The 26,685-nt window shown below is 33.3% G+C and overlaps 1 protein-coding gene across 1 annotated transcript in view; it reads right to left on the reverse strand.

The window, feature by feature from the left end:
• The window catches only part of ZC3HAV1L (zinc finger CCCH-type containing, antiviral 1 like), a 116,357-nt gene extending 101,584 nt beyond the window's left edge, over positions 1 to 14,773 (reverse strand). Inside the window, exon 1 of the mRNA XM_056803797.1 lies at positions 14,068 to 14,773. Within this exon, the coding sequence (XP_056659775.1) occupies positions 14,068 to 14,773 (706 nt within the window). The remainder of the gene's footprint in view (positions 1 to 14,067) is intronic.
• Positions 14,774 to 26,685: the final 11,912 nt, after the last annotated feature.

A 26,685-nucleotide genomic window follows, 5' to 3' on the forward strand; every position in this document is an offset into this window, starting at 1 on the left:
GATTATTAATTAGGGTGGCAAATCAAGTCATACAAATGAGAATTCTGCTTATGCTGTTTTATATCTATGTAACATTGAACAAATTATTTAAACTTTATTTGCCTTGAATTGAAATTGTGGTTTTAAACCTAAGTAAAATTAAATAAGTCAATTATAACTTATTTGTCTTGATTTCCTCATTGTAAATTGTCTTAAAATAAGGTTGATTTCTAAACCACAATTTCTACCAATGCCCATCTATGCATCTAATCCCGTGTTATCTATCAGGAAACCTAAGTCTAATTAAACAGCTTGCCCTGTCCCCTACTAATTCATGCATTAACTAATTCTCCATACCCTACTTCCTTCTTACCCTCCCAAACTTTTTACTTTCTCCTCTGGGGCCAGTACACAATTTAGTACAATTGCTCCTGTCAGGAGTATGACAATTGACAGTCCCATAAATCCCCTAATAGCCCCTATGATGCTCCAAATGAAAATGTCAATTGTTCTTTCAGTCAGTCATCATTTTAACATCCTTTCAGTCCCTGTGATACTTTGACCAATCTTAATACAACTTAATGTTCTTTCTCCCTATTTTTATTTCCAATATTGACCTTCTGCTGATTTGAGGTCTCTTTTCCTTCTTAATATCCAGTGATATTGGACCTTGGTTTTATAATTTCAGGTCTCCTAAATCTAATGTCATTCCTAATATCTGAATGCTAACTTAAGTTTGATGTTAATGACATGTTGAACCATTTAATAAATCAATGACCTCGTGTATAAAAAGTATAAGATTAAGTTTTATGGCCTTAAAAAGCAGAATTAGGAGCAGTGAATAGAAAAGTCAGAATTTTGTTCAATATAATAGACAACTTTCAAAAATAATTGGAGCTGATTAAAAATAGAATTAAATAATGAGCTCTCCATTCATTGAATTCAATCAATGGGGAGTTTTATTATATTTTTTATTAGTGGTTGAATTTTTTGTTGCTGTTGTTGAAGAGGGAAATCAAGTTTAGGTCAAGGTTCGATTAAATGAATTGAGTAGCCTTAAATAAGATTTCCATTCTATGATTCAAGTTATTTTGCTACATGTTTTCTTGGTTTCAACTTGCCCAATGATGTCCTGCTACCACATATGACCTTCTGTCTCTGATTTTAGCCTGTCTCAATAAGCAGCCTACTGGACTTCATTATAATTTTTGTCATTTTATCAAGACATATGCTTTTACATTCTCAGGAGTCTTGATAATAATATTAAAATTTCAAGCAATAGTAAGCATTTCTTTCTATAAATTTAATTGAATGCATAGATGCATTATGCCAAGTCATGAATGGTAAAGAAATACCTTAATAATAGCTCATGGAGTATTAGACAATCTTTTTTTCTGTTGTTTTATACTTGAATACCTTCAAAAAATTTCCTTTAAAAAAGATTCAACTAATGCACTGTAATGGGCACTTGTGTATTACAATTATTCAAACAGTTGGGTAATTCAGATGCTCTTTGAGGCTGATGGCTAGAGCATTTAATTCTCTGGGAACATTATAGGATTACAAGTTTTCATGCTCAATACATCTATTGGGGTTGTTACCTTTCCAAGTCAAATGTAGAAATTATCCTGTTTTTCAGCAAGGGGCTATTTTCTAACTTAGAAGGAAATAATTTTTTCTAGTGTTGGAGTTTATTAAATCTTCAACTCAGTTACTGATAATAGAACATTTAGAGAAAGAAACCTAATAATCCTGAAAAAAAAAACAAAAGTTATTCATCTCTACTTATTCTCATGAGAAAGAAACATCAGCATGTGAACAACAGAGAAGAAACCTTAGTTTTAATAAAGAAAAATCATATTTATATAATTTTGCTTGAGACTAGTATCAGGAATATTGTGATTGCCATTTATAAGCATGATTGGTGCAGAGATCAGTGACAAAGATGGTGCTTATTGATGATCAAGGTTAAACTTTATTTTTAATTTAATATATTTTTATATTTTAATACACATTATATTTATATATATATCCATATAATTAATATATTAATTTTCTGATATTTTGCAATCCATACTCTCTTGATATATCTCACCATTCCCCAAGAAGACAGGTAATAATATATTATATATAGCTTGTACAAATGTTATATTAAAATACATGATTCCATATTCATCAGAAAGAAACATTTCTTTAACTAAAGAAAAATTTATAGAGGAAATAAAGTTATGTTTAAATTTGTATTTGGGCTCCCTCTATTCCTTTTATGAAAGTGAATATCCTCTTTTTGTCTTGAGTCACTTGGAATTGTTCTAGATCATTGCTTCAATAATAATCATTGTCTTTTGTAGTAGATCATCATTCATTATTGTTAATATTTATCAACTTCTCCTGGTTCTACTTACTTCATTTTGCATCATTTCATGCATCATTCAGTAGGTATCTTGATCTATATATCTTCTTTGATTTTGTTCTTCCTACTTTATATATCAACACCATGTAGTATTGGAATTAATTATTATTTAAATCATTTGTAGAATTCATATGTCAATTCATCTGGTCATTTTTTAGAGAGTTCATTAATTGCTTTTTCAATAAAATCTTCATATAAAGCATTGTTTAAATATTTGATTTCCTCTTCTGTTAATTTAATCAATGTTTATTTCTTTTAATCTTTCACTTATAGCATAAAATTTATTGGCATATATCTGGGAAAATAACTCTTAACAATTGCTTTAAATTCCTATTCATTTGGTTATAACCTATCCATTTTCATTTTTAATGTTCATCTTTTTGCTTTCTCCTTTTTTGACCAAATTAATCATTGCTTTATCTATTTTATTGATTTTTTCATAAAATCAATTCCTTTTATCATTTATTATTAGTTCAGTGGTTTTCTTAATTTAGTTATTTATCTCTCCTTTGATTTTTCAGGATTTCTAACTTGGGGTTTAGTTGGGAGGTTTTAATTTTCTATTTATCTCTTGTTTTTTAAGTTGCATATTCATTTCATTGATCTACTCTTTTTCTATTTCATTGACATAAGCATTTAGAGATATACATTTTCTCTTACACACTGCTTAGGCTGCATCTCCAAAATTCTGGTATGTTATCTCTTTGTTGTCATTTCCTTTTATTATATTGTTCTATATTTTTTCTTGAACCCACTCATTCTTTCATGTAATCTTATTGATTTCAAATTTATTTTGCCTTTTTTTGCTAGCCTGTGATAATTTTGATGTCTCTTATAGTCTGAAACAGATGTACTTAAAATTTCTGATTCTCTGAATTTTTATTCTAAGGCTTCAGTGTCCTATTATATGTTTCATTTTTGTGAAGGCAATGTACAGATTTCTATTCTCATTGTTTTCGTTGGAGTTCTATAAAGTTTAAACTTTCTAAAATTTTATTTATATAATTTCTATTTTTGTTTATATTTTTGGTTTTATTTATCTAAATCTGAGGTAAAAGGTTAATGTATTTACTCTCATATCTCATATTATTATTTTATAAAGTTACTCCTGTGGGTATTTGAAAGCTATCATATGATGGATAGACTTCATCAAAACAGATTACAATTGTATAACAACCTTTGGAAAAATTTAAGGCTCTAAATATCTCAAATTGATTTTAAGGGGTCTTCAAACATGAACTTTAGAATTTTTCTCAACTCTGAGTGATCATTTTGCCTGACTCTGAGTTATTTGTAACAAGAGGAAAGGGTTCATTTTAGTATAATGAATGGGACATTACAGTCTCATACCAAAGCAGCTGGGAAGTTGATCCCAGGGCATGGTACCCTGGATGGCTCCCAAAAGAGAGTGTCTTTCACTTATAACTCTTCAGCTCACTTTACCCTTTCAGTAGAAGGATCTCTAGATTCTTGGTGACATTTTTTTAGCCTTAACATCAACAATAAAGAGAATTGCTTTTTTTTCTAGACTCCTCTGTCACATTTTTATAATGATAGCAGTAAAAGATTTTTTAAATATCTCAGCCAAGGTTGAAACATTGCTACACCTGAAAAACTTGTGACAAATATCCATTAGTTTCTAAGGGTTTTTTTTAATGTCATACAGAAGATTCATGTAAATTGTGATAGTGGGTTTGTTTCCTATTGTCATTAAATGGTCTATTATAACTTAGGAGGTTTTGATATATTTAGAATGTGCATTACCTATTGTATTATTGTTCTTTATGAAAAACTGCTAATTTGTGAAAATCATTTGCTTGCCCTCACAGTGGATCATGGCTAGGTTTGAAAAGGACATGGATCTCATTTTTTGTGTGTGAGAAACCTTTGTATTATACCTTTTCTTAGCTGACACAATGTATCAATGATTGTAAGATATATATATATATATACATATATATATATATATGTATATATAATTTTAAAATTCCTTTATTATTGTTTTTGCTTGCATATGCAATATACTATTTCAGTTTTATTTTCTCTCCTTTTTATATTTGAATCACGTCACCAGTATTAAAATTTTCTTTAACTTATTTTATTTTGCAGCAATATGAATTTAAAATACATTTGCTATACTGTCAATGAATGCCCCCAATAGCTTGAGACTATAAAAATCATGTATTTGATTGTTTAAAAAAATTATGGGACTTTGTTTAATGATTCTTTCTGATTCCAGGACAAGAGAATACAAAGAGAGCCATTACACAGTGCCAAAGAAGCACAAAGCTAAACTGCATTGTGCCAATCAAGCACAAGGTCAAAGAGACCAACCAATCCTGGTGGGATTGATTTAATTTTGAGCCAAGACAAGAGGACTTGAACTTGTTTGGGGTTTGAGGTTGTGGCTGTTTAACATGTGTAAAAGGCAGGTCTTCCTTGTTCCTCATTCTACCAAGTATCTCAAATTTGGCTCATACCTAGCTCCTATAATCTAGTCCATTTCTGTGTTTCATAATGTGGCAACTTTCTGTAGTCCTGGCTACTGATTGGGAAAATTCATCATTACTTAAATCATTTTAATTGGACCCTGATTCAAGGACCTGTTATAAATTTATTTTTCCTTTACTTAGAATTTTTACACATAGGACTTTGATAGTCTATATTTCATCCAGAAATCATCTTTTCTATTTGGATTTTTTTTAAGTTTTTGATTTCTCTTGCCAATTGATTCATGCATCCCTAAATGATCCCTGTGTTTTTCAATCACCCTCTTCAGGGGGCAATGTATAATTATTATTATTTTAAATTGCAAAATTTAAATACCTTTTGAGACTAATTCTAGGTCAAGAAACATGCTACCTCTCCAAATCCAGAAAGTGAACTGTTTGGAGAAGACGCCATGAAGATACCTCCCTCCATAGACAACAAGCTCCACCAGAAGATCCAGAGTGAACTTTGGGATGGGTGTTTTGAAATGTGTGGGTTTAAGTGCATTTGTTTTGTATGTATATTCTTATGCCAAAGGGGACTGCCCCCTAACTGGCTTTTTGTCAATGTGCCTAGCAATCTTTGGTTTTGTTCCCTTTTCCTCTTATCGTCAAATTATTGTAATTTCAAAGTTGGCATGTTTATAAGACCCATCAGAGAAACCAGTCTTCCTCGGGCCTCATGGGGGGGAATGTAAAAATGGAGATTTAAACTCTAGACTTCAATCCCCAGAAGTCCTTGGTATTTCCAGAATTCCCTATAATCTCAACTGAGCCTACACCTAGGCAAGATCACAATTAGTATTTAACTGGCAGTAACACTTCTGACATTCTCTTGTCTGACATTGCACTGATACAGCAAGTAAGCTAAGTGTGGAGAATTTGAATGGGCTAATCAGTCATGGGCACCTGGCTTTTATTTTGTATCCTTGATTTCTAATAATCCTTAATAAACCTCAAAGATATAATATTTTATTATTAGATATAAGTTAATTTTTTACAGTTTGATACCCTTTCACATTTTCCTTTGAGACTTTCATTTTGTATTGCTCTCCTATTTTGAGATTGTATTTGGGTCTTGTCTCTTGTAGAAAATTTCTAGGATCAGACTGTCTAGGGACAGTTTTTTTCTCTGTCTCTTGTTTATTTGGAGTTATTTTCCCCTTGATTTTATCTATAAGCTGACACAGCTTTGTTAGGTGATTGGAGAAAGTACTGGCCTATGCTTGTATAATGCTTGGTATTAATTCAACTGTCTTTGCAGCTCTTCACTTTAGCTGGTTTGAGTTGGCTTCTGTTCAATTACAGAGACTGGATTTGGTGTACTGTGCTCCTTCCACTACTACCTGTTGTGGGTTTTTTACTGGTTTCAGTTCTGCTTGGACTATATAGAGCTACTTTCTTCTATACTGTTGCTTCTTCTGTATTATGTTGATTTCCACTATTTTCTTGTTTAGATTAGAATGAGCCAGCTGTATTCTTTCCCAAAGAATTTGTGGTATATGACTAAAGCAGTTCATTGGTCTTTACTTGTACCCCAGTAAGAAGAATCTCTCTCAGTGCTATTAAGGGCCAGAGCACTGTTTCATCCCTTCTGTTGATTCTTCTGCTCTAGTATTCATTTTGAGATATTTTTGTTCTGCTTTGGATATTGTTATGTGTAAATCTTAGGGTTGAGACTTGAATTTATTATTTAATGGTGGCCAGGGATTTAAATTCTAAATCCCAATGAAATATTCAAGTCAGAATGGAATTTTATGGTGATTTATTTACAATAAAAGGAAGAAATTAAGAATAATGGAGAAAAAGGGAAAAGGGTAGAAGATCTACTCCAGCCTGGCCTGAGCCAGTGGGGAGCTCAGAGGCCTCAGCCAAGGGGCCATCCCAGAAGATTAAATCTAACGCAGTTTAAAATCACAAATTTTCCTCCAAGATGAGGAGCCTCCGTGGAGGCTGGTGCCTCCAGAAATCCATGGAAAGAATATTTAGCCTTAACACTCATCACATGGTCACCTAAGGGAAGCAGTCTCAGGTCTCCACACTCCAGCCCTCCAAATCAAGAACCATTGCAAAAAACTGCCAAAGTCCCTCCCATAAGAAGTGATGCAAAATATAAAGGCAGTTCTTTACATCACTTCCTGTGTCTTACATGTACCAATGGTGGCTTAAACTTGGCTTAGGACAGCCCAGAGGGTCAGTCAGTTGTTTCTAATTTGTCACTTGCTAGCACACGTGGGTCACAGATCATCTTCCCCCACCCTTAATCCTTAAGTGGGGGTGTACACATTCCTGGTTGCTAAAATTCTAAAGACTAAGTAGGGTTGAGTAAATCTAAAATTCACAATATCTGGATTGTGTTTGGAAGGCTTTAGTGTCTCCTACTTAATCATCTTGGCTGGCCTTCTGTTGCCTCTGCTGAAGCTATATCAATATCCCTTGTTATCTTTTGTATAATCTATTAAATAGAATCCTTGTAGGTTTTCTTGCCTTCAGGTTCATTTCTAATGCCTTCTTTATTCATATACCAGATTCCCAAAGCACAGGAGATAAAATGAGCCTCGATTTCTTAAAAGTATTCTCAGTTCCCCTCTGCCTCTATGTTAAACATAAAACTCTACTGTTTTCCTTTCAAAATGAGTGACAGGACTTCCGGGTAAACATGGCAGCAATCTAGATACAGGACTCTTCCTCTCCTCAGCACCTACCAATAGAGACTACCTCAAAAGACAAAAAAAAAACCAAATTCATATGAATGAAGGGACACTGCAGTAGGGCGCATCATTGAAGGTACATGGGATTTGGGAATTTCTACACTATAAGGGGTTCAAATAGCTCTCAAGAAAACTAAACATGAACTGATCTACTCCCCCACCCCACCTTCAGAGTCAGAGACAGATTCAGCATATGCAAGAATTAGTGAGTGAACAAGGTACACCTCTTGAGTGAGTGAGGGGCACCTCCAGGTCTTTGGCAGCTGACTAAGACCACCAAAGACCTACCCCTGAGAGCAGCTGAAGAGCACAGACCATGGGTGCTCACAGTAAGATAGCACAGAGAAAGGCAGCAAACAGCAGAAGCTGAGGAGATTGGAGAGCTTGCCTCAGGCAAAATCCTTGCTCCTTAACTCCATACACAGAGAGCCTGCCCATCTCACTCTGATTTCTGACTAAAAAAGAAAGGAAAAACCACCACAGTGATGGCAAATACTGCCCAGGAATAACAACCTCCCTCTACCAAGAAAAATAAGAAGGGTTTGAATATGGATAATTTTTACAGAGGAAAAACCCAGCTTACAGAGGAAATAGAAGAGAAAATTCAAATAAATACACTAAAACCTTCCAAAAATGAAAATTGTCCACAAGCTCTTGAAGAATTTAAATTGAAGCTTATCAAAAATATGAAAGCTTTCTGCCAAGAAAAGTGGGAAATAGTTAAAAAAGAAAATAATGGTTTAAAGTACAAGAATTCCCAACTGGAGAAATAGCTGGAAGCTACAAAAAGCAGAATAGATCAAACTGTAAAGGAAAACCAGTCTTTAAAGAACAGAATTAGCCAACTGGAAGTCAATGATCTTGCAAAACAGCAAGAATTAGTAAAGCAAAGTCAAAAGACTGACAAAATAGAAGAAAACATAAAATATTTCACTGACAAGGTGAGAAATCAGAAAAACAGAGGAAAGAGAGAAAATTTGAGAATCATTGGTCTACCTAAAAAGCCAGAAATAAACAGAAATCTTGGTGTCATACTATAAGAAATTACGCAAGAAAACTGCCCTGATGTTCTTGAACATGGGGTCAAAATTGACATTGAAAGAGTTCATAGAATACCCTCCACACTAAATCTTCAAAAGGCAACTCCCAGAAATGTAATTGCCAAATACAAGAGCTTTCAAGCTCAGAATAAAATTCTGCAAGAAGCCAAAAAGATACAATTCCGATACCAAGGATTACACAAGACCTGGCAGCTTCCACACTAAAGGATCACAAGACTTGGAATGTGATATTCAGAAAGGCAAGAGAATTGGTTCTTCAACCAAAAATCATCTATACATCAAAAATGACTCTATACTTCTAGGGGAAATATGGACATTCAACAAAATAGAAGATTTCTAAGTATTTGTAAAGGAAAGACCAGAACTAAGAGGGAAGTTTGATATCCAAACACAAAGATCAAGGAAAACATGAAAAGGTTAATAAGAAAGAGAGGGAAAAGGGGGAAAATGTTTTTTTTTATTAAACTTTCTTCTTTAAGGGCTACAATAAGTTCAAATTATTTATATTAATATATGGGTAAAATGTTATTTGTAACTCTCAAAAATTATATTCACTATTATAGTCATTAGAAGAATCATTCACAGGAAGAAATTGGTGTAATAAGTGCTATAAGATGATATGCAAAAAAAAAAAACAAACAGAAAGGTAGGGGGGAATAGAAGATGGCACCAAGAGATACATGAAGAAATAAAATAAATAGGATAATCTTCATCACACATAGATATGCATGGGAAGGGGAGGGGAAAAATACTCTCATAAGAAGGAGATTTAATTGGAAATTAAATAATATGATTCTCCAAAATCAGTAATTTAGAGAACAAATCATAGAAACAATTAATAATTTCATTGAAGAAAATGGCAATGATGAGACATCCTTTCAAATTCTATGGGATGCAGCCAAAGCAGTACTCAGGTGAAAATTCATATCTTTCCATTTATATATTAACAAATTAGGGAGGGCAGAGGTCAATGAATTGGATATGCAGATCAAAAAACTTGTAAGTGAACAAATTAAAAATTCTCAGATGAAGACTAAATTAGAGATCCTAAAAATCAAAGGAGAAATCAGTAAAATTGAAAGTCAAAGAAATATTGACTTAATAAGACTAGAAGCTGACATTTTGAAAAAATAAACAAAATAGACAATATACTGGTCAATCTAAAAAAAAAATGAAAGAAGAAAACCAAATTAACAGTACCATAGATGAAAAGGGAGACATCACCTCCAATGAAGACAAAATTCAAGCAACCATTAAAAACTATTTAGCCCAATTATATGGCAAAAAATATGCCAATCTAGGTAATATTGATGAATATTTACAAAAATGTGAATTGCCTAGATTTACAGAAGAAGAAATAGAATTCTTTTTTTTCATTTTTAAAAATTTTAAGAGTTTATTTTTGTAAGGAGTTTGTTGAATAGAGAAGTGACATGATCAGATGTCTGCTTAAGAAAAATCACTTGGGAACTCATGAGGAAGGAGAACTGAAATGTTAAGGAGCTTAAGTGTTCTTTTCTTCTCAATTCTGATTCTTTTCTCTCTAAGCTAGGGATTCTTAATATTGCTTTTGAATGAACATGACTAGGAAAATCTATACATTTATGGATGTGTTCATGTACATATGAATGGTTAAACACATGGGTACTCAAAAGATAATAAATATATAGAAATGCTGACAATTTGTGTGGGTTTATTTTATACATCCATATATATGTGGATATATAAAATTATTGATGGTTTCAACTCATTTTTAATTGAATCCTCAGGATCCATCATCTACAAAAATAGAGTTTTATAATTTTTTGACCATTCTTATTCTTTCAATTTATTTTTATTCTCTTATACTAGCATTTCTAATAATTTCTAATTTCTAATCACATTTCTAATAAAATATTAAATAATATTGGTGATATCAACCAGCCTTGTTACAAAACTCCTGATCCTATAGGAAGGCTTCTAACTTATCCCTGTTACAGATAATGTTTGCTGATGGGTTTTGGTATATATTTCTTATTATCCTAAGGAAAAATCCATCTGCCTCTATGCTTTTTAAGCTTTTTTACTAGGAATGAATATTGTATTTTTTCAAAAGCTTTTTCAACATCTATTGATAATATGATTTTTGTTAATTGATTCTAATCAAATTAATAACAGTTATAATGATTAATAATACTGGAATTAAAACAACTATTAGTGATATTATAGTTAAAACAATAGTTTTTAAACTAATAAGAGCTAATAGCTTTCTTTATATTAAGCTATCTCTATATATCTGGTATAAATCTTGTTTGTTCATAATGTACAATATTTGTGATTATATTTTTGTAGTCTCCCAGCATTTTATTTAGGATTTTTGCATCTATATTCATTAATGAAATATGGCCTAAAATTTCCTTTCTCTGTTTTTGTTTTTCCTGGTTTAGGTATCATCACCATATTTGTTTCATAAAAGGAACTTAATATCTAATCTTTAATCTAACAAACAAATTGATTAAGAAAAAATAATCATGTCACATATATTGATTTAATCTGATTTTATCAGAGCTTACATAAGAACAAAAATAGATCTAGAATAGGCTATCCAATTGTGCAAATTTACATCAACAGAGCTTTTCAACAAAACATCCCAACAGTGGCACTATTGGAGAAATAATCCTGGTTTGCCAGATAAATGGCTAAATTTCATAGACAATATAATATGTTAGAAAGATCACTGGGTGTGGAGGCAGAAGAACAGGGCACAAGTCCAAGTTCTTCTACTTACTACCTGTATGGGAAGGTTAAAGCAAAGAGAACTAGATGTCGATAAGACTAATGAATATTAATTGAAATTTTAAATAAAATCATTACAAAAAGATTACAACAGCATCAAAAGTTTATTCACTAGAAACATGTCAGATTTATAACAGAGAGATAAAAGTAGTTCAAAATTAGGAGGAAATTAACACAATAAATTACATTTTAAAATTCCACCAAAAGACATATTTTATCAATAGATACAGAAAAGGAGAATCCTAAGGAGTGGAGTCTACATGGCAGCTTAGTAGCAGCAAAAGCTGAAATGGCTTTGACAATTCTTTGAAACCAATCTTTAAAAAGCACCTCAAAATGACAGAAGTCAAAAACCAAGAGCAAAATGGAGTGAGGGGGCTCTCCCACTGAATAAATGCAGAAAAGGCCTCTAACAAAGTACAATACTCATTCATGCTGAAATAAATCTTACAAACATAAGCATAGAAGGTTCCCTTTTTAATGATAAAAAGTATGTAACAGAAAGCTAGTATTATTAGCAATGGTGAAATCTTAGGAAATTTCCCAATAGACATGGAAATAATGAAAGATACTATCCCCACTTATTATCCATTTTCTAGAAATGTTATGAATAGAAATGAGACAAGAGAAAGATATTAAAGGCATAAACACTGTAAAATAAGAGATTAAAATTAACCCTAGGGGACAGCTGGGTAGCTCAGTGGATTGAGAGCCAGGCCCAGAGATGGGAGGTCCTAGGTTCAAATCAGACCTCAGACACTTCCCAGCTGTATGACCCTGGGCAAGTCACTTGACCCCCATTGCCTAGCCCTTACCACTCTTCTGCCTTGGAACCAATACACAGTATTGATTCCAAGACAGAATTTAAGGGTTAAAAAATATTAATCTCAACTACTATTGAAATTATGATTTACTTAGAAATACTCATAGAATCAGCAAAGAAAATGAGATAATTAATAACCTCATTAAGGAATGAGATTCAAAATAAGTCCACAAAAAAAAAACACTAGTGTTTCTATCTAGCAATGAAATCCAGGAGGAAATATCAAAAAGGAATTTCTCATTAAAAATAGCTACAAAATACATAAAATGTCTAGGAGTCAACCTACCAAGGAACACTCAAGATATTCATTTTAAAAGAGTATAAAAGAATAAACTGGGGGCAGCTGGGTAGCTTAGTGGATTGAGAGCCAGGCCTAAAGACAGGAGGCTCTTGGTTGAAATCTGGCCTCAGACACTTCTCAGCTGTATGACCCTGGGCAAGTCACTTAATCCCCATTGCCTAGCCCTTACCAGTTTTCTGCCTTGGAATCAATACATGGTATTGGTTCCAAGCCAGAAGGTAAGGGTTTAAAAAAGAATAAACCAAGAAATTTTTTGTGGTTGTTAAGAACTGGAAACAAAGTAGATGCCCCTCAGTAAACAAATGGCTAATAAATTATGGCACATGTATCATTGCATTGAAAAAACAATAGATAAAAAAGCTCAGAGGAGAGTAAGAAAGGTATTCTTCAGAAAGGGCATGGGAAAACTTAAATAAGCTAACATGAAGAATAAAACAAGGGGGCAGCTGGGTAGCTCAGTGGATTGAGAACCAGGCCTAGAGACAGGAGGTCCTAGGTTCAAATCTGGCCTCAGCCACTTCCCAGCTGTATGACCCTGGGCAAGTCACTTGACCCCCATTGCCTAACCCTTACCACTCTTCTGCCTTGGAGCCAATACACAGTATTGGTTCCAAGACGGAAGATAAGGGTTTAAAAAAAAAAGAATAAAACATGTTAAATTACAAAAATAAAAAAAAAGTTATAAGAATAAAAAAGTTAATAAAAACAAGAAAATAATATAAACAATAATAACAACTTAATGACAAATGACAAAAAAGGGGTAACGAGTGAGTAGAATTAGTAAGTTTGCCTCTAAAGAACAGATGAGTAAAATGTGCCTTCCTTACTTCTTTGTTCATCAATAAACAAATGGTTAATAAATTGTGATACATTTATCACTGTATTAAAAAAAAACAATAGATTAAAAACTCAGAAGAGTATTCTTCAGAGAAGAGCATGGGAAGATATAAATGAGCTAAAATTAAGAAGAGTAAGAAAAAAACAAGAAAATAATATAAACAATGATAACGATAATGACAAGGCAAAAAAAGGAGAAATGAGACTGAATAGGATTAGTAAGAAGAGGTGAGTAACACATGCCTTCCTCATTTCTTTTCAGAGATAAGAGATGAAGGATATAAAACATTTTGCACAGTTTCAGCCTTCATTGACATTTGGTTAGTTTTGTCAAGTAGTTTCTTCTTAACTCTTAGTTACAAAAGATAGTTTTCTCTATGGGGGAGGTGGGAGTTTTATTTTGAAATGAAGGTGCAATAAAAAAGTCAAAAGATATCAATAAAAAAATTTCATATGAAAGAACAATACACCCTAAGTGAGCTTGGACAAGTTACTTAAAATCTTTAAAATCTGGAGATTCTTGATCTATAAAATAAAAGAATTGGAGCAGATGGACTCTAGCTAAAAGATTATCATATGGATTTTCTCATTGAGACTGACCAAGCAATGTGAGGCATAGAAGATTTCTCCAAATTTGCAGAACAAACCATTGTTCATGATAGCCCTTCCATTTCTTACCTTTCTTCTTGTCAAAGGACTTGCAGATCTCTCCATGCTTAAACTTGCAGATTCTCTGAATGTTCAAGATGGTGGAGGCATTCAATCCTTGATCCCTCAGTAATTTCATCGCATTTTCAGTATGTAGATCATGAGATCGCTTGCACTTTTGAAACCGACATTCTCTCCAAATGAAATGCTTACAAACATGGAGCTTCGTGCAGTTATCCTGGAGGTTGCAGGATCCATGAGGCCCTTCACCTCTGCTATAGAAGGGACAGACCTCAGGCAAAAGGGAAGGATCATTCTGATAAAGCAGGACTTTAAGCTCTGATTCATTGATAGCAAAAAGTGCATTATTTTTCAGGATTTTGCTATTCCCAGGCAAATGAATATCATGGGAAAATCTGCATTTGTACCCCTGCTTTTTATACCTGCACCTATCCTGCACGAACAGTTTACAAAGGTGTAGCCTCTCACAGCTGTCACACTCGTCCCTCAGGTAGTAGCCGCAGAGGCGCAAGGGACTCACAGCCACCGCCATGGCCACGGAGGGGTCCTCGTCCTCCACCAGCAGGAAGCGCTCGGGCCTGGCCTCCTGCAGGATCTGGCTTAGCTGCGCCTCCGACCAGCCGATCTTCTGGCTCAAACCCTGGACATCCGAGGACCCCGACTTGTTCTTGCACAAGAGCTTGGTGAGGAAGCAGCAGACCTCTGGATCCGCCATGGTAAGAACTGGGGCCCAGGATCCGGGAACAGAAGCAGCAAGCAGCTGGAGCAGGTGCCACAGCTGACTCCTCCCCTCTTCCTTCTCCTCCTCCTCCTCTTCACCTAGAAATAGAATTCTTAAATAATCCCATATCAGAAAAAGAAACTGAACTAGCCATCAATGAACTCCCTAAGAAAAATTCCCCAGAGCCAGATGATTCACAAATGAATTCTATCAAACATTCAAAGAACAACTAATCCCAATATTATACAAACTATTTGACAGCATAAGCCAAGAAGGGGTTCTACCAAATTCATTTTATGACACAAACATGGTACTGATCCCAAAGCCAGGCAGATTAAAAACAGAGAAAGAAAACTATAGGCCAATCTTCTTAATGAATATAGAGGCAAACATTTTAAATAGGATACTAGCAAAAAGAATCCAGCAAATCATCATGATGGTTATTCACTATGATCAGGTGGGATTTATACCAGGTATGCAAAGATGATTCAATAATAGGGAAACCATCCACATAATTGACCATATCAACAAGCAAACCAACAAAAATCACATGATTATCTCAATAAACACAGAAAAAGCCTTTGACAAAAGGTTTGGGGACCAAAATCCACTATTTAATAAAAACTGCTTGGAAAATTGGAAGACATTATGGGAGAGATTGGGTTTGGATCAACATCTCACATCCTCCATCAAGATAAACTCAGAATGGGCGAATGACCTGAATATAAAGAAGGAAACTATAAATAAATTAGGTGAACACAGATTACTATACATCAGACTTTTGGGAAAGGAAAGATTTTAAAACCAAGCAAGATTTAGAATGATTCAAAAAATATAAAATAAATAATTTCGACTACATCAAATTAAAAAGATTTTGTATAAAGAAAAGCAATGTAACCAAAATCAGAAGGGAAATAAAAAATTGGGAAACAATCTTCATAACAAAAACCTCTGACAAAGGTCTAATTACTCAAATTTACAAAGAGCTAAATCAATTGTACCAAAAATTAAGCCATTCTCCAATTGATAAATTGGAGACAAGGGCAAGGGACATGAATAGGCAATTTTCAGTAAAAGAAATCAAAACCATTAATAAGCACATGAAAAAGTGTTCTAAATCTCTTATAATCAGAGAGATGCAAATCAAAACAACTCTGAGGTATCACCTCACACCTAGCAGATTGGCTAATAGGACAGCAAAGGAAACTAATGAATGCTGGAGGGGATGTGGCAAAGTTGGGACATTGATGCATTACTGGTGGAGTTGAGAATTGATCCAACCATTCTGGAGGGCAATTTGGAACTATGCCCAAAGGATGTTAAAAGACTGTCTACCCTTTGATCCAGACATAGCACTGCTGGGTTTGTACCCCAAAGGGATAATAAGGAAAAATACATGTACAAGCACATTCATAATTGCGCTCTTTGTGGTGGCAAAAAATTGGAAAATGAGGGGATGCCCTTCAATTGGGGAATGGCTGAACAAATTGTGATATCTGCTGGTGATGGAATACTAATGGGCTCAAAGGAATAATAAAGTGGAGGCATTCCATGAGAACTGGAACAACCTCCAGGAAGTAATGCAGAGCGAAAGGAGCAGAACCAGGAGAACATTGTACACAGTGACTGATACACTGTGGTACAATCGAATGTAATGGACTTCTCATTAGTGGCAATGCAGTGATCCTGAACAACTTGCTGGGATCTATGAGAAATAACACAATCCACATTCAGAGGAAAAACTGTCGGAGTAGAAACACAGAAGCAAAACAACTGCTTGATTACATGGGTTGAGGGGACATGACTGGGGATATAGACCCTAAAGGAACATCTTAGTGCAAACATCAACTATATGGAAATGGGTTCTGATCAAGGTCACATGTAATACCCAGTGGAATTTCAGGTCAGCTATGGCAAGGGTGGGGGAGGGAAGGGTGGAATAGAAAATGATTTTTGTAATCAAGAAATAATGTTTGAAATTGACCAAATTAAAAAAAAAATGAGTGACAGGTTCAAGCTTACAATTATATTTCCATACCTTCCCATAATCTCATGAATGCATTATACTTCATGCTTACCTACATCTCTTAGAAACTGAGTTTTAATAAAAGCTAAGCTAAAGTGTGACCACCTCTTTCATGATCCACTTAGCAATTAATTGTTCTCACAGATTACATTTTATTTTCTTTATTTTTTCTATCTAAATAATATAACATTTATATAATTTTTACGGTTTTCAGTATCTTATTTTACAGCCACACCCAGTCTGGAATGTAAATCATATTGTTATCCCTGTTAAGTAAGCTCGATGAAAGCAGGAGTGGTTTCATTATTGCCTTTGCTCACATTATTTATTTAATGAATGCTTCCTGAAGGACTGAATGAGAAAACAACTCATGAAAGGGCATTACTTGGTAAAATAGAGCATATATCCATATTGAAAAATATACATCATTAACATTAAATTAAGTGCATAACTTAAATGATTTGTCCAAATTTCTGACAAAATCTAAGCTATTTCATATAGAGGTAGCTTTCAAAAGAGTTTAGGCTATGTTTGACCATCAAATAGACATTACCATTGTGTGCTTTGTTCTCAGAATTTAAATCATAGTGTTTAGAAGGGACTTGATAAGATATGAAAAACAAAACAAAACAAAAAAAAAAGGTGAAGAGAATAACTTGGACTGAATTTCAGCCACTGAAATTAAATCAGCAAGCTTTTGTCTGCAAAGTTCCTCTCACCTCTAATAAAAGTAAGCATCTATTATCAGTGAGTAGATTCATTATCAGAGGAATGAAATATAAATATTTTGACTGATAAAACTTATTATTAATTAAATTTATATAGATACAATTTCAAATATTATTATTATTTGTTTATAAATACATAATTTTATACACATAAAAACAAAATGTTTTGCAATAGGAAGTGTAAGTAATATTATCTCCATTTCCAGGAGGGGGAAATATAGCTTAATAGAACTCAAGTGACTTTACCCATTGTTACATTGGTAGCTCTATGGTCTTCCATCTCAAAGTTTATTTTTCCCCTATTATATAATGATGACTCAATATATGATTTTTGTAAGAAACAAGAAAAAATAACCTTGCCAAATAGTAGTACATATTTTATAGTATTAATTACCAAAATATATGACAGCTAGGTGGAATAGCATATAGGGAGCTAACATTAGATTCAGGAAGATTAATCTCCCCGAGTTCAAATCTGCCTCAAACGCTTTAACCCCATTTGACTCAGTTTCTTCATCTGTAAAATGCAATGGAGAAATATATAGCAAATCATTTCAGAAGCTTTGCCAACAAAACTTTAATTAGGGTCATGACAAATCAAAGAAAACTGGAAAACTCATTTGAAGAAGGGAGACACACAGATTAAAAATAAAGTACTAGAGCAGAATTTATTATGTCTCAGCTAAAGTAAAAAAAAAATAGAGCAATAGCAATCATGATTTCAGACAAAGCTAAGGTTAAAGCAAAAAACAGATTTAATTAAAAGAGATAAGGAAGAAAATTATATTTTCCTAAAAGGTGTCATAGACAATGAAGTAATATCAATCCTAAACATGCACCCAAAGTATTATAGTAGAAAACATTGTGTATAAAATATAAATGTAATTAATTTACCATATATTTCTCAAAGTTGCACAAGGGAAGAAATAAGCAAACATAGGTCAAGGCACAGTTATTTCATTTGTTACCTCTTCTTCAACTATGCTCATTGTAAGGACACTTGAGGTGCCTAAAATGTAATGAGTTAACTTGACTTGACCTTGAATGCATATCAATAGGAACAATATTATATTCCTCTCTGATGATCAACTACTGTCTACATCCATTACCAACATTAGCAAATAGAAAAATGCCAAGAATATTGAATTCCAATGCACTTCACATTTGTTGATTATAAAAAAGCATTTCAACCAGTAGGTTTTAATGCTATCTTCAATGTGCTTAACAAAATAGGAATTGATTTCACTTACATAGATTCTGGAAGAAATGTACCTCAATTATATTATAGAAATCAGAACGTGAAACAATTTCTGTTGTATAATCCTTTTCAGAGAAGTTAAAAACCTGACACATTCAAAGGGAAATAATTTAAAATCTTAATGGGTCCTTGATGTCATCCATATGAGAATATGTTACTACAGTGTAAATCCCAACCCTTCCATATTTACCCATTATGGGTGGCTCTTCTCCATACCTTCCCCAAATTCTCCAAAACAAGTCCACAAAGTTTGCATGGAAGTTTCCTATTAGATTTCCTGAGATAGCATATTCGTTGGTGATATAGTAAATGAAAAGCTAGACTTTTGGAGCCAGTAAGACCTGAATTCAAATATGGCCCAAGAAACCTATTAATAGAATGATCCTAGACAAGACACTTAACCTCTGTTTGCTTAAGTTTCCCTATTTGTAAAATTCACATAATAATAGCTAACTTGCAGAGTTGATGGGAGGAACAAATGAAATAATATTTATTCAAAGCACTTACTTAATACAGGTCCTGACACATAGTAGGCACTCTATAAATACTTATATCCTTATACCACTTCCTTTCCTGGGTTAGCATAAAGGGATTGTAGCTTAGTTTCAGTCAAATAAAGATATTCTTGATGTTGTAAACTATTTTATTTTTATTTCACTGACTTTGACAGCAATCCTGTATATAAATGGATAAATTATTCATCTATAATAGCCTTATTTGGAAGAAGACTCAAACATATTAATAAATTATATTATAATTGGCCATTTGTTAATATAGTAACTGACTTTTATATTATTGACCATTAATTAACCATTAATATGTATTTGACCATTATGAGTTCAAATCTCATGATTATTTAAGTACACACATATACTAACTCAGAAACACATAGGAGTCAAAGATATAGGGATAGGGACTGAACGTAAATTCTTCTAATAGGAAAATCACTTGTAGATAAACATCCTCTACTAATATAGGTCTGTATGTTCTCTGAACATTTTCACTTTGGTGTATTTCCTAAATGGTTGAAAATTTAAGTCACTTAGGGTAAGAAAGGCAATGTTTGTCAGAGTTGGCATTTGAACCCAAGTCTTTCACAATCTGTACTTATATATCATTTTCATCATGCTGTCTCTTGTAAAAGATATATATGTTACAAACTAAATATAAAAAGGTTATTTATGTACGTATGTTTTATGAACAAAACATAGGTATTTCTAAGGTTCTTTTCTCTCATTATTTCATGTCAATTTTTTTGTAGTCAATTTTTGTATAAAAAGCAATGTCAGTGGAGCTAAAAAGTAGAAAGTAATAAACTGGTGAAAATAAGAATACAGTTAAGAATGAAAAAATTTTGGAGAGAAATAGATGTATTATTCTTTAGATGAAATGGAATGTTGGAACCTCACTTAGTTTGCAACAATATTTGGGTATACTCAGGAATAGTCAGGCAAAGAAAACATGGATTTTCAGTTTATCATAGACTACCTAAAGAATTAGTATGCCAGAATTTAAATATGATTAAGATGAATACAATATTCATGTAAGATATTTTAAAATTAACATCAAGAGAAGGAAGAGGAATCATTTTAATTGAAATATTTTATTTAATTAATTAATTTAGAATATTTTTCCATGGCTACATGATTCATGTTCTTTCCCTCCCATCCCTTCTCCCTCCCCACCATCACAGCCAATGCACAGTTCCACTGGGTTTTACATGTATGAGTGATCAAGACCTATTTCCTTATTATTGATAATTGCACCAGGGTGATCATTTAGATTCTACATCACCAATCATATCCCCATCAACCCATGTAAAGAAGCAGTTGGGTTTTTATTTATGTGTTTCTCAAAAGAAGTCTTTTTAATAGCATTAAAAGCATATATCTGAAGCCAGTTTATTAGTATCATTTTTAAGAAAAATTCCTAGAAGCCTTTCCAGTACAGGCAGGAAAAAAGCAAGGATTATTCTTCTCCCCATTATTATGTGCCCTAATTCTAGAAATAACTGACATGGCAGTTATAGAAGAAAACAAAATTAAATATATAATGATTTTTAAAGAGAAGCCAAAATTACTATGATTTTCAAACTATTGTTTGCATTTAGATAACCCTATCCTAATCAGTAGAGAAATAAATTTAGTCCAATAAAATAAAAGGAAAAATGAATAAATATTTCTTGAATTTAAATGATTGCAAGCAATGTATAGATGTTTCCCATTTACTTCATGACTTTGTAGTGAGAAACACAAAACTAGTGAATATGAAAGCACATGTATTTTATCTGTAACCCCTTCCACACCTAGCAGAGTTTTGAAGAAACTCTAATTAAAAACATGAGTTATATCAGAAAGTTATATTTAAATCACCATCTTACACCCTATGCCAAGGTAAATTCAAAATGGGTAAATGACTTAAATATAAAGAGTGAAATCATAAATAAATTACATAAACATAGAATTGTATACCTGTCATATCTGTGGATACAGAACACTACAAAATGTAAAATAAATAACTTTCATTATATCAAATTAAAAAGGTTTTATATAAATGAAAACAATAAAATAAAAATTAGAAGGAAAGCAACAAACTGGGAAATCATTTTATAACATGATTCTCTGACAAAGGATTAATTTCCAAAATGTATAAGTAATGAAGTCAAATTTACAAAAAAACCAAGCCATTACCCAATCAACAAATGGTCAAGGGAAATGAATAGGTAGTTTTCAAATGATGGAATCAAAACTATAAATAATCACATGAAAAAGCATTCTAAATCTCTCCTGATTAGAGAAATGAAAATTAAAATAATTCTTAGGTACCTCCATATACCTAGCAGACTAGGCAATATGGCAGCAAAGGAAAGTGATAAATGTTGGAGGGGATGTGGCAAAATTGGGACACTAATACATAGCTGGTGGAGTTGTAATTTAAACCAACCATTCTGGTGGGCAATTTGGGATTAGGGCAAAGAGCTTTAAAAGAATGCTTGTTCATTGATCCAGCTATACTACTACTGGATTTGTACCCTATAGGGATAATAAGGAAAAATACCTGCAGCAAAATATTCATAGCTGTACTCTTTGTCGTGACAAAAATTGGAAAATGAAGGGATGCCCTTCAATTGGGGCATCCTGAACAAATTGTGGTATCTGATGGTGATGGAATACTATTGTGATAAAAGCAATAAAGAAGTAGAAGAATTCTATGTGAGCTGGAATGACCTCCAGGAATTGATGTAGAGTGAGAAACAGGAAAACATTATACACAGTGACTGATACATGTGGCACAATTGACTGAAATAGAAGTTTCTACTACCTGAAATGCAATGAACCAGGACAATCCAGAGGAATTTATGGTAAAAAATGCTATTCACACCTAGAGAAAGAACTATGGGAACAGAGATGCAGAAGAAAAGCATGTGATTAATCATGTAGTTTGATGGCTTTATGATTAGGGTTTTGATGTTAAAAGATCACTCTATTGTAAATGAATAATATGGAAATAGGTTTTGAACAATGATACATGCATAACTTGTTGTAATCGTTTGTCAGCTCTGGAAGGGGGGAAGATAAAAGGGGTGGGAATAATAATGAGTCATGTAACCATGGAAAAATATTCCAAATAAAAATAAATTTTAAAAAACATAATTAGTTGCATTGAGTTTGAATGTGTATTCATAAGAATAATAGCACATTCCAATGGGAAAATTCATGTCAACAGAAACAAAATATTGACCCCAAAATATTAGCATTTCAATAGAGTTCTAAACCAAATGAAGAAAAATAGAAATGACAGTATTTTATTTGTTTCCCATAGGAAATGCTGAGGACTAGATTGAAAAGGGAAGGACTCTCTGAAGTCCAGACTCCACTATTTGTATCAACTGTTGTAGAGTAAAACATATATAGGCAAAACATAAATATACATACTGATTTCAAAGTTATGAAAATATCCCCAACAGAAAATTAAACACCAAGGAATGATAATTTTGGTTGTTTTAAAGAAATTTGAGAAATATAATTCATTTATCATGATAGAGAAGTGGCAAAAGAAAATAATGATGCAATAAAATTATGAAAACAGAATCAATAGCCAATAGAGGCACTATAATAACTAAGAAAATGATACCTTAAAAAACAGAAATGGCAAATAGTAAATGAAGCACCAAAAATCCACTGAAGATAAAAATTTCTTAAAGAGAAGAATTTCCCAATAATAAAAAAAGGCTTAAACATTCACCGGAAAAAATAAGTCCTTAAGAAGGAGAATTAGCCCAATTTGGGAGGGGGGGCAGGTATAAAAAATTCACTGAAGAAAATAATTCCTTAGAATTTAGAATTGAGAAAATGGAAGCTAATGACTCCATTGGACTAAAAAATAAATTCAAAAGGATTAAAAAATAGGAAAAAAATGTAAATATCTCATTGGAAAATAATTGAACTAAAATAAATGGAGGGTACAAAAATAAGAATTTTTGGATTCTCCAAAAGCCATGATAAATAATAAAGATTATAGAAAATTATATTTCAAGGAATTATTAATAAGAATTCCTTGATATCCTACTACCAGAGTATAAAATAGAAATTGAAATCCAAAAACCACTTATTATTCACTGAGACAGATCCCTAATGAAAAACTCTAATAATCTTTATGCCCTAATTCTAGAACTCAAGGAAAAAATAAATAAGCAGCCAGAAAGAAAATTTTCAAATATCATGATTTCGGAGGTTGGGGGAGGAGGGAGGGCAAATAGGTGGCTCAGTAGTTTGTGAGAATAAAAGGGAATATTGACCCTTGTTATTGATCACTGTTAATATCTGTTGTTAGTTATTGACTGTTGAGGGAATCAACTGTATTAGCTATTTAGGAAATTGCTGGAAACTTGTTATAAATAAGTTATTCCTATTTACTGAACTATTAAGAGGAAAGGAAAGGAATGTAGTAGTATTGAATTGAAGTATTTATATTTTTCTGTAATATAAGAAGTTCTATCTATAAACCCATTCCCAAAACTATCTTGCAAGAGATTTTCTTCTTCCTTGGAAAACCAAAGCTAACCTATGTCCCTTTCTTATCTATTAAAATAAATCTACCTTACTAAACTATTCTAAAATATATCTTAATGATATAGTTTCCCTATATAATAAATTTCTACAGCAATCTCCCTCTATTTGTAAAATGAACGGTTTTTCCTTCTTAAGCAGTGAGGGGTCCACTCAGCAGGGGTCTCCTTCACAGAGGCAGCCAGAGTCTGAACTTGAAGCTCCCTGTCTGGGGAGATCAGCTCCACCTGCAGTCTGTCTGCTACTCTCTCACAAAAATAAATAAATGAATAAATTAATTAATTAATTAAAAAAAAAAACTCTTCTCTCCAAGCTGTTAACTTTCCATGTCTAGTTTCCAAACTTTTCCTAGAGTGATCACAGGTAAAGTCACATTCCTCCTCTCTGAGTGCTCACCTCCCAGAGCAAAGTGTCAGAGAGACTGAGAACAACTGGTAAATTCCCAACTGATCTTTCCTTAGTGGTTCTCTGGAAATTCCATACATCCGACCTGCCAAGAATTCTTCATTCATTCCCTTAAAGGCTCTATACCTCCCTATGATGAAACCTTACTTTTTACTAACAATCTATTTTTAATTAATCAGATTACTTAATTATTTCTTAATTAACTATTACATGAGTCAGATCTAGAGAAAGGAGACCCTGAGATCAAATATGGTCTCAGACAATTCCTAGCTTTATGACCTTGGGCAAGTCACTTAACCCCTTGCCTAACATTTACGACTCTTCAGCTTTGGAACTAATACATGGTATAGATTCTAAAACAGAAGGTAAGGGTTTAAAAATATCATGAAGCTTTTACCCTTTGACTTAAAGTCAATGTTAAGTATCAGATCCAAGGAAGAAAAGTGTTATGTGATAGGTAATTGAGGTTATATGATTTGTCTAGGATTACATAGCTATGAAGAAAATATATTTTTCTCTCTCTTGGGAAGATTCATATGATCTCTCACAGCTAGACCAATGTTTAATATGAGGTGGTACCTAGAGTCAGAAAGACGAAATTTCAAATGAGCCTTAGACACTTACTAGTTATGGGATCCTGGGCAAGTAACAATTTTTTTTTCTGCCTCAGTTTCTTTACATATAAATTGTATATAATAATAGGACATTTTACAAAGTAGTTGTGAGGATAAAATGAAATATTTGTGAAATATTTTTCAAAGCTTTAAACACTATAAAATACTTTATTACTACAACTACTTTTTACTTTTTTAATTTGGGAAACTTTATTTAATTAATTAGTTTAGAATATTTTTCCATGGTTACAAGATTCATGTTCTTTCCCTCCCTTCCTTCCATACCCTTCCTGTAGTCAACACTCAATTCTACTGTGTTTTACATGTGTCATTGATCAAGACCTATTTCCATATTATTGATATTTGCAAGAAGGTGATCATTTAAAATCTATATCCCCAATCATATGCCCATTGACCTATGTGATCAAGGACCTATGTTTTTTCTGTGCTTTGTGATGATAAAATTACTTCTGCCCTGTCCATTTTTAGATTTAATCACCAGAAGTTTATACATCCCACTTACACTTGAGTGGGGAAGGTCTGTGACCCACATGTGCAATAGTAGGTAACTAATCAGAATCAACTGACTGGGAAGTCCTAAACAAAGCTTTAGCTGTAATTGGCACATGTAAAATGGAAGGAAGTCACAGGAAGTGACTCAAAGAGATGGTCTTTAAAAATATCAAAAACTTCCTGTGAGGAAGATTCTTCCATTTTTTGTCTTTGACTTGTCTTTGGAGGAGCTCTGACTGAGGATCTCAGACTGCTTCTACTTTCCTTAAACTACCTTGTGGGGTGAGTGACAAAGGCTGACTCATTTCCTGGATTTTCTGAAGGGACTAGCCTCTGGTGAGAGGCTTTCTCTATCCTCAGATCTTGGGCTCAAGGTTGACCCCCCCCCCTTTCTCCCGACTAAGGGCTAATTAGTCCTGCTTGAGCTGAGCCAGGGATAAAAGCAAAATACTTAGTGTCTAGGCTAGATAGCTTACCTTATTCTGTCTGATTTTCATTATTTTCATTCTTTCTATATTTTATAAATAAATTGTTAAAATAAATCTTTTTTGAATTAATTAAATTCCTGGTGATCCTATTCTTATATAATCCAGTCCAACATTTTATGAAAACCCCACACATTTCTACCCCTTACAGTTTCTACTCCCACAGTTCTTTCTCTGAATGTGGTTGGATAGTGTTCTTTCTCATAAATCCCTCAGAATTGTACTGGGTCACTGCATTGCTACAAGTAGGGAAATACATTACATTTGATTATACCACAGTGTACCATTCTCTGTGTTCAATGTTCTCATGGTTTTGCTCCTTTCACTCTGCATCACTTCCAGGAGGCCATTCCAGTTCCCATAGAATCAGTGAAGGAGTAAGGTGCACCTCTAGGTTCTTGGAAGCTGGCTAAGATCACCAAAGACCTACCTCTGAACACTGCTATTCTTGAGACCCCAACAGGTGGAAGAGCACAGACCTTGGGCATGGAGATAGAGCAGAGAAGGGCTGCAAACAGTAGAAAATGCAGAGACTTGAGAGGTGACCTCAGGCAAAAAACATGCTCCTTAGCTCCATACACTGAGAGTCTGCCCTTCTCACTTAGACTCCTGACTTGAAAGGGAAGGAAAAACCAGCTTAGAGATGGCAAACAATGTCCAGACAATACAACTTCCAACCACCAGAAAGATCAAGAAGAAGATTTTGACCCTGGATAAATTTTAGGTAGAAAAAAATTCAGACTACTAAGGTAAGAGTGGAGGACAAAAAACAATAAAATGTATCTAAACCTTCCCCCCAAACCCCCCC

Source organism: Monodelphis domestica, chromosome 6 (genome assembly GCF_027887165.1).
Source record: "Monodelphis domestica isolate mMonDom1 chromosome 6, mMonDom1.pri, whole genome shotgun sequence".
NCBI lineage: Eukaryota > Metazoa > Chordata > Mammalia > Didelphimorphia > Didelphidae > Monodelphis > Monodelphis domestica.